The sequence below is a fragment of the Eulemur rufifrons genome, chromosome 5, assembly GCF_041146395.1.
Source record: "Eulemur rufifrons isolate Redbay chromosome 5, OSU_ERuf_1, whole genome shotgun sequence".
Taxonomy (NCBI): Eukaryota; Metazoa; Chordata; class Mammalia; order Primates; family Lemuridae; genus Eulemur; species Eulemur rufifrons.
The window spans coordinates 6958954-6976061 of NC_090987.1; the positions used below are offsets into that span (position 1 = coordinate 6958954).

A 17108-nucleotide genomic window follows, 5' to 3' on the forward strand; every position below is an offset into this window, starting at 1 on the left:
TCAGGGTTCATTAACCATCCTCAATCAGATTCCCAATCAGATTTACGATCAAAGTTGCTTTTAGCTTGATTCTCAGTTTCAAAGATCATCATAGGATCATCAGTATAGTGCATCAGGACACTGTATTACCTGTAGATGTGGTAGCTACATTGAAAAATAAAAAGAAACAGGTCAGATTAAGTCTAATAATATATTTTATTAATCCATTACAGCTAAAATATTATCATTTCAACATATAATCAATAAGAAAATATTGAGATAGTTTATACATTTATGCTATATCTTCAAAATTTACTATTTTATGTTTACAGTACATCTCATTACAGACTCTAAAATTCGATCAGAAATACTTAATCAGTATTTAGATTTCATAATATTTATTGACTCTGCTTAAAAGTTTTACAATAACGGAAGGATTAGTTTTTAAGTTTATTAAAATTAAATAAATACTCCGTTACTTCATCACACTAGCCATATTTTAAGAACTCAACAGCCACAGGTATAGGTCAAGAGGGGCTTTTGTTTTTCTTCACATGCTAATTTAAGATATAATGAAAATTCTAAAAGAAATTATTTTATTTAACATGCTGTGGAAGACAAAGAACTTTGAAATAGATGACAATGAAAAACAAAATCGAAGATGGGTCATTCAGAGAACTTGCCATGAAAATAGGAAAGTTTTTGTATACGAGTATCAAGTCTAGGCACTAAATATAAAGCTGTTCTGCTACCACTGATAGAACATTCCTATCACCTTACTATTCCCCTAATTATTTAGCCTTTTTTTTTTTTCATTCAAAAAGTATTTGAATCTGTGGAGGGTCTGAGCTGGACATCGCGCTGTAAGCACAAAAGGGGTGGAATCTAGGGCTTACACTCAATCAGAATGTAATTTAATTTTCTAGTCACTAGGAATAGCAATATTTTGTAAGATTTCTGCCTCTTGGAATTTTGAATCAAAGGTGAACCAGCTGACATCATAATCCCCTTCTGTAGTTCTCATACGATTTCAAGAATTGGTTTAATCTAAATCCTCTGGTACCTTACGACCTATAAAAAATTCACCTAGGTCAAATTCAGTGATTCCTGCAGGCACAGTCATACAAAAATAAACTGTTCTTAAAAATCACTGTCGTGTAGGAAGAGGTAGCAATACAAATGTTTTATACTATTTTATTTAGCCGCCAAATAATCAGAAAACAGTCATCAAAAGATAACGTATGCCAGCCAGCTGTGGTGGCTCACACCTGGAATCCCAGCACTTTGGGAGGCCCTGGCGGGAGGATCACTTGAGATCTGGAGCTTGAGACCCGCTCCCTACAGAAACAAATAAACCACTAATTAGCCAGTGGGAAAGGACGTGCCTGTAGTCCCAGCTATTCTGCAAGCTGAAGCACTAGGATCGCTTGAGCCAGGTGTTTGAGGTTGCAGTAAGCTATGAAAACACCACCGCACTCCAGCCAAAGCAACAGAGCAAGACCCTGTCTCAAAATAAAACACCAACCAACAAGAAAACCCCTTATGCTTAATTTTATTTTTTCAGGTTTCAAGAGAAGTTTTTAAAGAGAGACTCCTTCAGATGGCAAACATGCATTAAAAAGAGCTTACTGCTATAGGAGAGGTGCCCCGTTTTGTAAAGTTTCAAATAAGATTCCAAATTCATTTGAAATATATGGAGCGTAGCATAGCTCAACAATCCATAGCCTTCCACTTTCCTCCCACTGCTAACACATCACTCTCTCCGTGAATTTGACCCATCATGAAAACTCACAGGTGCGCTCATTGCACAGGTGTAGCAAGCAAATGATCTGCCAAAATTCAAAATTCAACCTTGAAGTGCGTTTTCGGAATCTACTTCCCCTTTAGTACTAAATGTAACCAGTGTTTAGCTTCCTTCAAACGCCCCCCAAAGGACACACACCGCTCCGCCCACACAGGAAAGCCCCCAAGACGCGGTTCCCACGCTCCGCGAGACCGCCGAAGTTCGCAAAGGATTTGTGGAACGCGACTGCGCATGCACTGCCTTTTCGCGCATGCGTCCCAATCCCCGCGCATGCTCAGAGGCAGAGGCCGAAGAGGTATGAGAGGGTAACGGAGGCAGGCCTGCCCCGCCCCAGCTCTCAGCGCGGAGCTTTTCTTGTGCGCCGGGTCGGTTCCGGTTCCCTTTCCGGGCGGGCAGGCGGCGGGCTCTGGTGTTTCTTTCTTTCCCCTGCGCAGAGTCTCCTTCTGGAGCTTCCCATGGCGAGTGCGGCAGCTCGGAGGAGCCGGACCGCCCTGCGGCTCTGCGCCACAGGTAATCGGCGGGCGGAGGCGATTCCGACAGCGCATGGGGACCTGGCCCCGACGTGGGGTCCAGGATGGAGGCCGGCCTGGGGTAGCCGTCCAGGGATGGGGCGAGGCCTGTGGGGTCCGCGGAGATACCCACCTGGTCCTGGCTTCTTCCTGCCGGACCCGCCGCGCCGTCCTGCAACGACCTGACTTAACGGACCCCTTCGAGTCCTTTCCCTACCTAGGCTTTGCTGGATACCCGGTACCAGACGTGGAAAAGATGTGGCTGTCTTCTGTTGGGTTATTTTCCTATCATGACAGGAAGTTTCAGTAGCGCTTAGTTCATTGATAGGCGAGGATGGCACCATCCTAACTTATGGCTAAATTTTGCCTTGGCCTTAGGTTCCGAGTCTTGTCACATTTGAAGGATTTTTACCACTGGGGCTAAGCGAGGGCTGGTCAAGGACAGATCATGGTTAGACTGCCGGGATTATGCAGTGTGAAAAGTGACCTGAGTATGTGTCAGCCTTTCTCGGCCTGTTGTCATCATGGGGTACCCTGGTTCTCATTGTGGTTTACTCACTTACTCAGCAACCTTTCAGAGTCCACTATGAGCCAGGCACCGTTCTGTAAATAGTATTAGAATTGTAGCTCGATTTTCTATCTTTTCTTTCTTTCCTTTCTTTTCTTAGTTTTCCACCTATTTGGGAGAAAAAATTAAACTAATATTAATAACATTTTGAATGACATTTGGAGTTTTTACCGAAGAGATAATTCTTACTAGAGAAACAAATATAGGGAAATGATTTCTATTTCTATTCCAGAAAAGATAGAATGGTAAAAAGGAAGAATAGATGAGAGTGAAAATGTGTAGAAAAAAGAACTCTATGTATTGTATTTATTAACGTACATAGAACTTGCCAGTCATAGTATAGTTGCATGCAGAGTAAGTATTCATTAAATGGATGAACTGCTTATACTTTTGCATCACTTGTACCCTGGGATGGATCAATGATTAATTTTTGATTAAGAAATCAAAAGCACTTTGAAGGTGACTATGCGTCTAATACAGGACAAATGATAAATCCATATTTATTGTCTACATTTGTCTTCTCTTTTTTTCCAGTTGTTTTACTTGATGTGGCTCTCTGTAAAGGATTTGTAGAAGATTTAGATGAATCGTGAGTATATATTTTTAATAATTTTTAAAATATTTTAACTTTTTAAAAATCATTTTACCTTGTATTTGTTGTGTTTTTCCTTTAATTATACTGAGTGCTGGAATTCGATGACCACACTATGTTTATCTTCATAGTATCATATGATTAATCACAAGGCCTTGCTTAGGGTAGGTGAGGAGTCCAGCTCCAGACCAAAATCCTATGTGTAATCTTTCAGGCATTACAGTGGTCAATTATAAGGCTTTTCCTGGCAGGCCACAGGGGGAAGGTGTCCTCCGCACACCAAACTTGGTGCACAACTAGTGCATTGCAGTCTCTGGAGGGAGTTGTAGTCAAGGACTCGGGCCTCCCAAGCCAGCCATGCTCATATGCATGTCTGCACTCCTAGCCTAGCGGCATCTATTTAGAAGCTTTCTTATTGGAGCTTCACGCAAGGCATTTCCCAAGATGAAAACATCCTTATCAAGGGCCTCAACTGAGGCATTTTTCCACTCCTAGTCCTTTTTCCTCTTGTCCCTCTCATAAGGAGGCAGAGGCTTTTTGTTCAGTGTTCTCTGCAGTGGGATGAATTCTCGTGTCAGTGCTTCATCCACCTGGCCCTCGCCTGGTGCTCTTTCATGGGGAAGAATGGAACACTGAGGAGCTGGTTCCTCTTTTGTGCCTCTTGGCTTGAACTGTCACAAGTGGAAAAAGGCTTGATTGTTACTTATAGTGTAGCTCATTGTCTTAATTGACCACCTAGATACCTTAATTGACCACCTGGATACCTGACTAAATTGGGGCAGTGAAAGGATAATGAGTTGAACACAGTGTTGTTCTAGGAGAGCAAGAAGCCTGACCCTAACTGCCCCATGGAGGCGCTTAGCCATTCTTACTAACGAGTCTTGGAGAGTGAAAGTGGACTTTTTATAGAAACTTTAATTCTGAGGGGAACCATTGTTAACAAGGAGGCAATCTTGCTAAACTTAGTGGTGACTATGGGGTGCATCACTACAGACATCTCCTTCAGTGTACCCTAAGAGTGGCTTCTCTGCCTGAGGAGGAGGAAGGGGTTTTGCTCCTAATAATTGTTTTGTTACCCATGTGGATGCTCACCGGGAAGGACCTTACACTAACAAAAGGGTCCTTACCATGCTTGTCAGCTAAATGTGGAAACTGAATTGTTCCTCACTCCAGAGCTAGCAGATACAATACCAGTTGCCTCCTAAATCCACAAGAGGATGGCCCATGGAAATTCAAGACATAATCCTTGACTGGGCAAGAACACATGGACTTGCCACAGTTGTGAGAAGACACCAAAACAGCTTGAAAACACCTTCCTGCTTGTCAGACCCTGATTAAGGCTAAAAATACTGCCCAGGAACAGATCTGTCAAGCCAGTGGGCCCTTTATCCAGTCCATAGTGTTTCTCTTGATCCTGTCTGCAGTTGACATTTCTCTGGGTTTGACTTAGCTATCCTCCTGTGTTCCACTGACTTGGCCCACACTTTATAAGACCATCCTTGTTTCCTGTTCAGGTACCCTGAAAACATTGCATCTGAAAATGGCCCTGGATTTTTGGCCCAAGCTACACATCAATGGGCTCAATCATGGGACATACAATGGACTTTCCATTATCATCCCTAATTCACAGGGTTGGTTGGTTATTTTAATCGAGTTAAAGGACAAACCTAACTGGCTGATGATGGGATACAAGATTACCCCAGCCTGGACTACACATTTCAGGCAAACAATCTAGGTTCTCAATGCAGCAAGTCCCCAGTTGGGTACTTTTCACAAACATTTAATGAATGTGGAGCCATCATTACCAGGAAATGGTGGAAACTCTTCTATAATTCAAGGTCACAGATGCCCACCAAGGACGATCTCGCAAATGGGTCTATGCATAGTAGCCTCAGGTTTGCTGTGTTCTTTTCTACACAGGTGTAAAATGGAAGTGTGAGGGGCATATATTTGAGTTTCTACTGAGTCCTACTTAAATTCGTTTTGTTGATTTCCCTTACTGCAGTTATGTTATCTTTGACCAAGTAATAAGCTTTTATTCTTAAGATGTTTAGTGGATGGAGTATGCTTCAGAGATCACTGAATAAAAATTTTATATACAAATTTATAGAAAGTATTTGTTCCATGCTCTCATATTTATCAGTTTATTATCGCTACCTATACTATCGAATTATAAAGTGGATACAACGTACAAAGATTTATTTTTCTTTTTGTTTCTTTAGGTTTAAAGACAATCGAAAAGATGACATTTGGCTTGTAGATGTGAGTATATAAATCTTTTATGCTAATTACCCACCCTTACCATTTGAAGTACTATTTTCTATTCTCCATTTAAAGATAGCAGTGTACAGTTAGTGCTTATGTGTATGCTCAATCTGTTTTCTCAGATATTATAGTTGGGTTTTTATATTAAAATAAATCTCTGTTTTAAGTAGGTATCAATAGTCATTTAAAATAAACTTCAAATCATGTCAGTTTTGGGGTACATGGTAGGAGTTAACCTATCTAGGTTTATGTGTGTTTTATCTTTTGTTATGTAACTACTTTAAAAATTAAACTTAAACTTTTTATCTAGAACAGATTATTAGCAGATCATTTAGTCAAAGAGATTCTTTAAATCTTAAGATGGATATTCACAGTAGCACACGATTTTAATGGTTATCTTTTTTTTTTTTTTAACAAGTTTTATGCACCATGGTGTGGCCATTGTAAAAAACTGGAGCCAATTTGGAATGAAGTTGGTCTCGAGATGAAAAGCATTGGTTCTCCAGTTAAAGTTGGAAAAATGGATGCTACTTCCTATTCTAGTAAGCCTTTCCTTAGTTTATTGTTTTACTGTTCTCATAGCAAAAATGATTTAATTATATGCAGCGGTATTCAATGTGGGAGGAAGAAATTTGTTTTTGCTCATGTAAAATCAAAATTATCTCAATAATTTAAGACTGTATACTTTATGAGTTAAATGAATTAGCCATTGAGTAGTAAATATGCAGTATATATTAATCTTGTGCCTGACATAGATGTTTTTTCGTACTTTGAGCCCACTTGAGATAATCAGTTTACATGAGGCAGCTACAGAAAGTAGAGTGTTAAACTATAGATATTGCTGGGTGTATTAAGAAGAAAGTTTGTTGTCTGAGTACCCTGAGATGGCAGGTAGAGGAATAAATAGGAATTTGAAGGATGAGTTGACATAGGATAAATACAAGTGAGGATCAGGAAAGTGTTCACATTGGAGAAAATATTAAGCAAAATCATAAGAGTTAAAAATGAGTTTAATGAGTGTGTACCAGAGAATAGAATGAAGCTGAGGTGGGCAACTTATGGCCCATAGGTTAAATCTGTCCAAATGCCTATTTTTGTAAGTAGAGTTATATGGTATCATAGCCACACTCACTTGTTTACTGTTGTCTGTGGCTGCTTTCATGCCCCAATGGCAGAATGAAGTGGTTGTGACAGAGGCCATGTGCCCCAGAAAGCCTAAAATAGTGATTATCTGACCCCTTACAGAAAAAGTTTACCGACGCCTATCTTAAAGGATTTGGAAAAAGAAGAAATTAAGTTTATAGAAGTATGAGATATCATAGAATTTGGAAAGAACGTGCCTTTCAGAAAGGAGACCTGGATTCAAATCCTGGCTCTGCTTTTGCTGTATGTAACACTAGGAAATTTCTGAACACCTCCAAGCTTTGGTTTCCATATTGGTACATATTTAATTGTAATGCTGCTTTTATTGGTTGTTTTGAGGGTTGAATGGTGCAGCACGTGTAAAATCCTTTGTATTCAATAAATGTAGATTCTCTTTTCGTTTAATTAATGAACAAAGTAGAAGTATGTAACAAATATTTCTATTCAGGAAATCAGCATTATACTGTGGATTGTACTTTGGAGCAAGACAGACCTATGCTTTAATCTCAACTTTCTTATGCCCTAATTTTATGGCTTTAGGGAAGTACATAACCTCTCTTAATTTTAGTTTCTGTGTCTGTAAGAGCAAGTGATAATCCTCAAGGTTGTGAAGATTGTATTAGTATTTTATATTTCAACCCCGCAGCACAATGGCTGCACATATATGGTGCTAAAGGGTAATGCCAGATTGTCAAGAGCCTCCCAAGTCAAAGTGTTTTGGATTTTATCAATTGTCAATAGGGAGGTAATACACATTTTTGAGAAGGCAAATGAATTTATAAAAATATATTTGGCAACAACTTGTAGGATGAAAAAGAGATAGGAAGGTCATCTAAGTTGACTCTTTATGAGTCCAGTTGTAGGATGCTGGGATCTCAGGGTTGGGTGGTAGCAGTAGAATGAAGTGGAAAAAGTAATTCTTAGAAACATTTTCAAGAGTAAAATCACAGATATAATAGATTGGCTTTGCACTGTAAAAAAAAAAAAAAAAAAAAAGAACAATAAAAACAGTGGTATAGGATTCTTAGCATAGTTGCTGAACGATATAACCCCTGGTTATGTGGAAAAGAATCAGCCTAATTTTGTGTGTGTTTTCAAATTATCAGCTGTTTTGAATTTGTGGTCTTTTGCTTTACTGATGTTTGTGAATAGGGAATCTAGAGTGTAGGTAAGATGTTAGAGCTGGAATTATTGAGTCACACAAATGAATTGTTGAAATTTTGAGAGAAGAAGAGAGAAATGGCAGGAAATTATTAGAGAAAGGTTAATATGCTTGAATTGATATTTCTTGAAATAAGCTTTTAACAGTGTTCAGGAAGTTACTGCTTTCAGCTATTGCTCATGAAAGTTCTAGTGTCTAGATATATATGTTGATACACCTGCATACACATATTCATTCATAGATGCATTTACTTATTTATTCACTCAATATTTATTTTGTAACTCCTGTTTCTCAAGCCCTATGGTAATTTCTAGAGACTAAAGAAAGACCCAAACAAATCCTATCTATCCTAGAAATGCTTACAGCCTAATAGAGGAAGAAAGATAAATATACCAATAAATACATTAAAGTCTTAAAAATGGCAGGTTCTTGTGATCACTTGAATCATTCAGTGAAGTAATAGAGAGTCATGTGTAAAGGAGTTTGGGGATATAAAGAAAAATAGTCAATGAGAAAAGTAATGTATATAAATCAGTAAAAATTTTAATGATAAACTGGTCATCTGATGCTTTAATAACTAACAATTTGCATTAAGTCAATTTTTTTTGTTATAGATCTAGTTCATTAGTTTATTATTCAATATTAAGTGCGCATATGTACTACTACTTATTAAGTGGCACTATGATTATGGAAAAAGTAACCAAGATTTTTTTCCTGCATAGCTTAAAGAAGAAAATGTCTTAAATGCTATGACTAAAAGGTTACATTCTTGTAAGTCTTTAGGCTTCATATCCGGTTTGCAACTTCTTAGGTACTTTATGATGGGGCTTTTTAAATTTAATTTTTCATAAACTATTATTCAGTGGTTTAATTTTTGCCTCTGATGCCATGATTGTTTATAAATTTTATTTTTTGTTCACTTAGCATTGTATTATGTTGAATTAATAAGGAAAAAACTTCTATAGAGGTTGCCGTGTAGGAAATGTACATGTATCTCAAGCAAACCATCTGGCCTTGGGAAAAGGAAACGGTAAACTGGTATTTACTGAGGACCACCTTCTAGGCATTGTCTAGATGCTTTTATGTACTCTATATAATTTACTCTTTGGATATGGAATACTAAACCTTCTCCACCACCCTCTCACAATTTATATCCCAACCTGCATGGTGATGCTTGCTTGTAAATCCTTGTGGCTACTTGAATCATCCCAACATGATTTATTGAAAAAAATCATCCCTTTGTAAAAAGAGAAGAGTAGAGTGAACATTCATTCATTTAGCAGATACTTAATGTACTTATATGTTAGGATGGATACATCCCTGAGCAAAACGTGTAAAAATTTCTGCTCTTATGGAACTTATATTCTTGTAGGGAGAGACATACAATAACCAATAAACGTAAGCAAATTAGTGTTATTTAAAGTTTATTGTCAGTGATGGATTATCCACTTAAATATAGCATCAGGGAGATATTTTATGTGCTGTGGAGAAAAATTTGATAAGTATTCAAAAACAACTGGTTAGAGATTACAAATAGATTTTTGGCTTATAATTCTCAAAATTTCCTTAAATTCTTTAAGGCAATTCAAATACAGACATTTTAGTAGAACTTGGAATCAAACAGGTAAAGAAATTGAATTTTTCTTTCAAGCCACCTGTCAATATTATTCTATGCCTACGCATAGAATACTGAAGGATTGGCTATTTTATAGATGTCACTTCCATCCTCACAAGTTGCTTTTTAAGCAGTCAAGATATCAGTGTTTCTCAGCATGTAGTCTATAGACTGTCTGCATTAGGATTACCTGGATGCTCATTGATAATTCAGATTCTCAGGTCCTGTACCAGTCCTACCAAATGAAAATCTTGAGATTGGGGCATGAGAGTTTGTATTTTTAACTACACTTCAGATGATCCCACTGCACACTTAGGTTGGAGAACTACAAAGTAGAATTTTTTTTTGATGTATAGCTAGTTAGAAGATTTTGGATCAGAATGGGGTAGGATTATTCAAAGTGATAAAGTGTGTAAAGTCTTTAAGAGTCTTTGATGGTAGCTTATTTCTCAATCATGTAATTGCATTAATTAGAAGCAAATAGACTCAGTCCAACAAATATCTGTGTATAAGAGTTTTTCAACTGGAGAAATTTGAACTACTATCATTTATCCTATTTTGTGTTTCGAATTGTACCCAAAATTTTGATGCATGATTTTAACTAATATTATAATCAAATAACATGAAAAGAGTTGTATAATGTCCATTGTAAATTTAGATATGTATGTTAGCCTTTTTGTACCTACACCTTTAGATATAAGTACTAAAAATGTTTCTCATTCAGAAGTTAAAATATGACATAATGCTGCCTGTAATGGTATATGCTGATTATTGTTATGGAACCATTGAAATTCTGTTTACTCTCCAACCTAAATGTGACATCATTTTATGGTAAAGATCATATTTTACCAATTTGATATATAAATTTCCAGTGACATTTGGCTAATAGCGTTCTTTATCTTCTTGTTCACAGATTATAGTTACAAATTAATATTACCTCTCTAGGTTATAAACTGTGGTAAATGACTGTATTTCAGGATTTTTCAATCTTGTATTATTGAAATTTTGGGCTGGAAAATTGTTTTGTTTTGGTTTTTTTTTTGGTTGAGGGAGGTTAGTGACTATTTTTCAGAGATTATCAACCTTGCCCTATTGGGCCAGGGCCAGGTAATCTGGTCTTCTTTTTGCGGGGGTAGGCGGGGGTGTTCCTGTGCATTGCAGGCTATTTAGGAGCATCCCTGACCTTTTCATGTTAGACACATAATGACACTCAGTAAATACTAAGAAACAGTATTTTTGAGCTGAAAAGGAGTTCAGAGATTAACTCCTCATTCCTTTCCCCACCTGCATTTTATAGATAAGTAACAAGGTAAACTGTAGGTGAAATGATCTTGAATAATTTCACACACCAAGGTTAGAAATGGAATTAGGTGTGGAGTCCAGGGTCACCATGTTTCACATCCATACCTATCCCTACCATCAAGTTGTTACCATTTCAAGAAGAAAACAAATGAAGTAGAGGGCTTCCTTCATGTTTAATATCATTTTATAGACATTTAAAATTGCAAAACTTCGAGGAAGTTACTCATGTTGCAAATAGATTCTTCAATTTGCAAAGCAGTTGTTTTCAGGTTTCTATATAAATCATTCTTCTCTAATATGAAAAAATAATAAAAACTTTAAAGTAAGACTGAGTTTCAGTCCTAGCTCTGTTATGTGATCAATGCTTGCTCTCAAACAAGTTATCAAGTCTTCGTAAGTTTTAGTTTCTTTATCTTAATGAGTATCATTTTTGCCTCCTCACAAAATTGAGGTATAAGTTGGAGAATATTAAAGTCAGTTATAAAATATTCTACAAACTAGTTTTTATTAATATTATCTGCACATTGATGTGTCGGCAGATAATTATTTAACAGTGAAATCAAAATAAAGAGTAGAAGGAAATGGATTTAGCATTTAAAAATCTCCTATGTGCCAGATTCTGTTTAGATTCTTTTCCATACATTTTTCTCATTTTAAAATCCCTACCCATAACCCTATAAGATGGGTAGTATTCAGAAGATGAATAGGATTAGAGAAGTTACGAAACTTATCCAGAATTGCATAGATGATAAATGAAGTTGGAATCCTAACTCAAGTCATTGTATGTTTTGATGTTGTTTTAATATTGCACTGCCATTCCCCTTTAGGAAAAGCTAAGGCCGAAATTTTAGGAGTCATTGTCAGTTAAAATTCTATCAGAAACGAAGGTTAATGGTAAGGATCCAAGAAACTATAGGTTGGGTGATATCTCCATCTTCTAAATATGAAAACTGAGGTCAAGGAAATTAAGTTATAGGGCTGAGTATGGAACTGGGGTTTTTCTCTCTGAAACTTATTAAGAGATCCACAATATCAGGCTATGAAATACCACCACTTTATTTTCTCATTGCATACTTCATTTTCTTTCTTTGATTTGTGTGTAAGTAAACTTTAAGATAATTTAAATTACGTGAAGGGATTGCTATTGGGCTATAATTTCCTCCCCTGATCAATTATATTAGTCTTTATGTTTTGGCAGTTTTCAATGAGTTTTAGTTGAAGGTATTAAAAGCTTGTATTTACCTACCTCCTTAATTTGGGAAGGGGGCATTAAGAGCAGGCTTTACTGACATAATCTCTCCATCATTTTTTGTGTTTTTGCTTGGAAAAAGGCAAAACTGTTCAAAGAAAGGACCTGTATCTTTGGAACTTGAGTTCTTGTTATCTCTTCTGTCTGTGCCACCTCTTGTGAAAATAAGTATTGGTTATTGGTCAGTGTGTAGGCTCTCTCAGTTACCTCTCTCCATATGTGTATAAGCACTAGAGTTGACAAAGGAAGGCCGAGAGATTTTGGATATTATTTTGCCACAAATTCACTTTTTTATTGTGAATTGGCGAGAAGTGATAAGAAACCAAAAATTAATGAAGATTAATAAAGTGATTCTTAAAAAGGATCCAGATATAGGAGTTTCCTTGTACCCAACTGTGATAAGAAAATATCCTGGAAATAAAGAAAATTACAAAGGAAGAGATCACGTAATGCAGTGTACTTTTGCAATATACTATTGTAGTTTTGTAAATATATTGTGTAAAGTCTATTAACTGAGAATATTTTATTTATTCTTTCCTGTTCTAGTTGCCTTGAGTCTGTAAGGAAGTATATTATTAATTTGCTGTGTGATTTCCATACTCTTTAAAAGCGTAATTCCCTGTTGACCTTTGCTTTGATTTCTTCTTTCCCCTCAAAAGATGCCTTTGTAGCAACTATTTTTCATTTCAGTTAATGTGAGGATTTCAGAATAATCTTTGAGATAATCAGAATTATTCTAGGTTATCACAAAAGCAGAAACTCCTAAAACAAGTAGATAAAGTTGCTTTTTGATTGTATATTAACTGTAGTAATTAAGAAATTTTGCAAATACAATTTATGTTTTTAGAATTAGAATACACTGCAAATAGAATACACTCCTTGAAGTCTCAGAAAAAACTGAGGGACGAGATGGGTTTTGTTTTTTTTTTTTTTTTTTGAAGAATAAATGAGGCCTAGAAGAAATATTTGTCCTGGAAATGCAGTCAAATGAGAAGTACTTTATTTTTTAATCATATCTTTTAAAATAAGTACTTTATAGATACATTTTTAACTGTTCTTTTGGCATTTATTTCTTATTTTGTCATAGAATTTTGTGCAGACCATAGGTTGGATTACTAAGTAATGTTTTATGTGAGAATGTCATGTTTTTTCTTTTTTGTGTGTGAGTTTATATTTTTTCTTAAGACTTAAAAACATACCTATATGGGTTTGTATAAATATATCTATATTTTTTAAGTAAAAGGCTCATTTGTTACCTAGTTTCTCATTTAAAAAAAATTTAGAATTATTTATTCTTTTTCTTATCAAGGCATTGCTTCAGAGTTTGGAGTTCGAGGTTATCCAACAATTAAGCTGTAAGTTGAGTGTTGTATGTTTATATGTGTATTTTTATTAGTTCACTCTACTTACATTTTATTACATTAATTTCCAGTAACTTCCTTGGAGGATTGAAGATTTGGGTTCAGCCATTCTGTTTAGGTGAAGTATGTGATCAAAGAAGGCGAACTACATCTTTATGGTTTTCTTCATGTTAAGTAATTATGTTGTTTATGGCTAATTCAGCAAATGTGTTTTCAGTGCTTACTGTGTGACATGCACTATGCAAGACAAGGTATACAGTCATAAATTATGAAAGGTCTTTTACCCTTGAGGAGCACATGTGTATATTCTGCTTTATCATTGAAAATCCGGTCTCTTAACAGATTTAACTTTTACGTAATTAAAATAGACTTATTTCATAAGAGTTAAAGAAGAATCAAAGTTGATGAATGTTAATTCTAATCTGTTAGTGTTGATCAAGTCTAATAGAGTGTACACATAGGAAGAAATGGCATAATAATTGTAAAGGATTTGTTTTATAATCATGACCTTATTGAATTTTCTTATGATTTTCATTAACCTTATTTTGATAGTGTGGGGAGCTGAGGAATTGTTTTGGAAGTTATTTTTATAATAAAGTATTTTTTTCAATTTTTAAAACCTTAAATTTCAAATTTTGAGTAATTTAAATTTATACCTTGGGTTTTGTGTTGACCTTTCTTCTTCCCTCACATTTTAAAAATGTTTGCTGTGCCTCCTTTACTTTTTGTGTTAAGTAAGTTATCTTTTCTTCTTGTTTAATTATAGGTATTCTGTTATCCTTCCCAATTTTTCTTTTTTTAAAATTTCAATTAATTAGACACGCAAATTAATTCATTGGTTGGCTTTTAGAGAATTCTCTGATTTTCTGGGGTGGAGTTATTTTATCATTGTTTTACTCCATAATGTTGGAACATCTATGAAGTATCTGTGATACTATATTGCTTAAAATTTATTTTGCCTCTACCAAAATACCCTTAATTCCTTGTCATTTTATTTACCTTTTGACAGGGAACATAGTGAGAATTATAGGGCTTTAATTTTCCAAGCTCTTGACCATGAATGTGTAGAATATTCACTTTTCAGAAAATGTAGACACAATGCAACTATCAAATACAGAGTAGAATATTTTTACATAATTTTAATAAAATACAGATATTTTCTTTACATTTTGAATTGCTGGTCCTCTGAAAACAAACGCTGATTATATTTTATGAGTATGCTACTTCTAAAACTCCTCTACATTTACTATATATATATAGTACTTCTATTTAATAGAGTGATTAATATTAAATATTAAAACAGTTAAAATAACTCAAGTTTGTATCTTTTTTTCTTTTTAAGATTAAAAGGAGACTTGGCATATAATTATAGAGGACCACGAACTAAAGATGATATTATTGAGTTTGCTCACAGAGTATCTGGGTAAGTTCTTATTAGGAAAGGTCTTTGCTATATGATATTAATATTTGAAACTTAAATATTTTAATAAACTATATTGAACATACATATTTTAGGAACTTACCTAAATAAAAATTGATTTATTTTTGAGAAAAGGTAAGGTTTACATTGCATAGCCAAAGAAATGTTTAAAGAAAGAAACCATGATTTGTATTATATACTTCACATTTAAATTCATTCTATGTATAAAATAATTTTCCCCCATGAATTTTTAATATAGTTTCAAAATTTTGATTACTTATAGCAATTTTGTGAGTCTTAATTTTTATTTTATGACAATTTTGCTTTTGGACTGCCTGGTTCTGAATTTTAAGAGAAGCTGTAGAATATTATTGTTCTGAATAGACTCAGACGTTCCTATGTAGCCTGTGATATTGGAAGCTGAAATACTTATTTATCATGTGCTGCTTTATGCCAGCTGTGAAAATTGCATTTTATCCATAGAATGTGATATAATTAAAGCCTAAAAATCTATTTGACTTACAGATCTTTGAGGTTTTACTGATAAAAAATCAAATTCTTCTATAAATATTTCTTGTTGATTTGAATGTGGTGAAGTTTTTTTAAATCTGTATCTTGCTGAGGTATAAAGAAAATTAGTGCTTATAATTTGCTGTTACTGTGTTTAACTTCTTGAAGAGAACATTCATCAAGATACATTAATCTATTGGCTTTAAAGGATATACTGATAGCTTTATATAACTTTAAGCTAAATTAAAATAGGATGGATTTATTGGGTGGCATGATACTATCTCAAATTATTTGAGAAAATATAAAGAATTAGGAATGATCATAATATATTAAAGTTTCTAATACTGCTATAATTTTCGGTAGATTTTCTCATTCATTGCATGTTTATTTTGTGAATAAATAAATTTTGAGATAACTTTATATTATATGAAGGCGAGTGCTACTGGAAGGTACTTTATTCCCTCAGAATTTCTATTAGTCTTTCTGTTGTGCTAATTTTTAATGAGTTTTGTTTTAAGCTTCAGAGGAGATTCTCCTGATGTAATTGGAGGTGACTCTATTGCAATTGGAATTTCAAGAGTCAGTTCTGGAGTTGCATCACTTACACGTTAATTACTAAATATTAAAATAGAGGCTAGTGTAGAGTGAGTGATGCAATACATCTTAAGAATTGTGCATTATTAAAATGTTGGTCTTTGCTAAATACGTTCTGTTCTTTTTACAAATTTGGTAGAGTGAAAATTCCATAGCATATACCATATTTTAAAGAAGACTGTTTCTTCTTTTAGTTTTTAATGATATTTTATAAGTGATATGTTTTATAATAACCTTTGATATAAGTCTATTTGGCTTTGAAAATGCTTCTATAATAAAACTTTTTGTAGAGTTTTTTTCTCTTTATGAGGTTCTTATGTATTACGACTATCATTTTCCACTTTAATTTTTTTGAAAATAATGTACTTTTGAAACTTTTGGGGTTTTTACCTTCATAGGGTACTTAAAAACTATATAGTATTTAAATTGACAGAGTAAGATATAAATGACGTAATATAGTACTATATTCTCCTAGTATTTCATAGTGTGTTTTTGTGATCTTAATTCTCTTGTGAGTTGTTTTTTTTAGCCAAGGACTCTAAATGAATGATCGTCCCTTTTTTGCCTGTCAAAATGTGGGCAATGATGGTACTCTCTGAAGGGGTGTATTTGAAATTTATTTTGAAAGCGATCGATTAAATTACAGGTACTATATTAATTTTTAATATGTGAGTACAGTGGTAGTCATGGGCTGCAGTTTTATTAGACATGTGGATTTTGAGATACACTTAAAATGCAGCTAATATGTTATTAAAACTTTGTAACTTGAGACATGATCAGCTATAGTATAAATAGGAGTAAATTATGTGCTATCTTTAGTTCATAATGCAAGTTTATTTTGTGTTTGTTTTTAAACAGGGCTCTAATTCGGCCACTTCCAAGTCAACAAATGTTTGAACATGTGCAGAAGAGACATCATGTATTTTTCGTTTATATAGGTGGAGAATCACCTTTGAAAGTATGAAATTATTTTCTTATCCACAAAAACAAATGTATATTAATTTTCTGTCTAGCCAAGACTTCACCAGAAACTCA

At 34.6% G+C, this 17108-nt stretch overlaps 1 protein-coding gene across 2 annotated transcripts in view; it reads left to right on the forward strand.

Annotated features, from left to right (window-relative positions):
* Positions 1–2122: 2122 nt before the first annotated feature.
* Positions 2123–17108, forward strand: part of TMX3 (thioredoxin related transmembrane protein 3) — a 34395-nt gene continuing 19409 nt past the window's right edge. The window contains exons 1-7 of one of the 2 annotated variants that reach the window (XM_069467879.1): positions 2175–2293; positions 3395–3449; positions 5675–5714; positions 6136–6259; positions 13498–13543; positions 14892–14972; positions 16932–17031. In XM_069467879.1, coding sequence (XP_069323980.1) covers positions 2239–2293; positions 3395–3449; positions 5675–5714; positions 6136–6259; positions 13498–13543; positions 14892–14972; positions 16932–17031 — 501 coding nt within the window. In that variant the 5' untranslated portion in view covers positions 2175–2238. Of the gene's footprint in view, positions 2294–3394; positions 3450–5674; positions 5715–6135; positions 6260–13497; positions 13544–14891; positions 14973–16931; positions 17032–17108 lie in introns of both variants that reach the window. The other variant, XM_069467880.1, reaches the window with a different exon arrangement.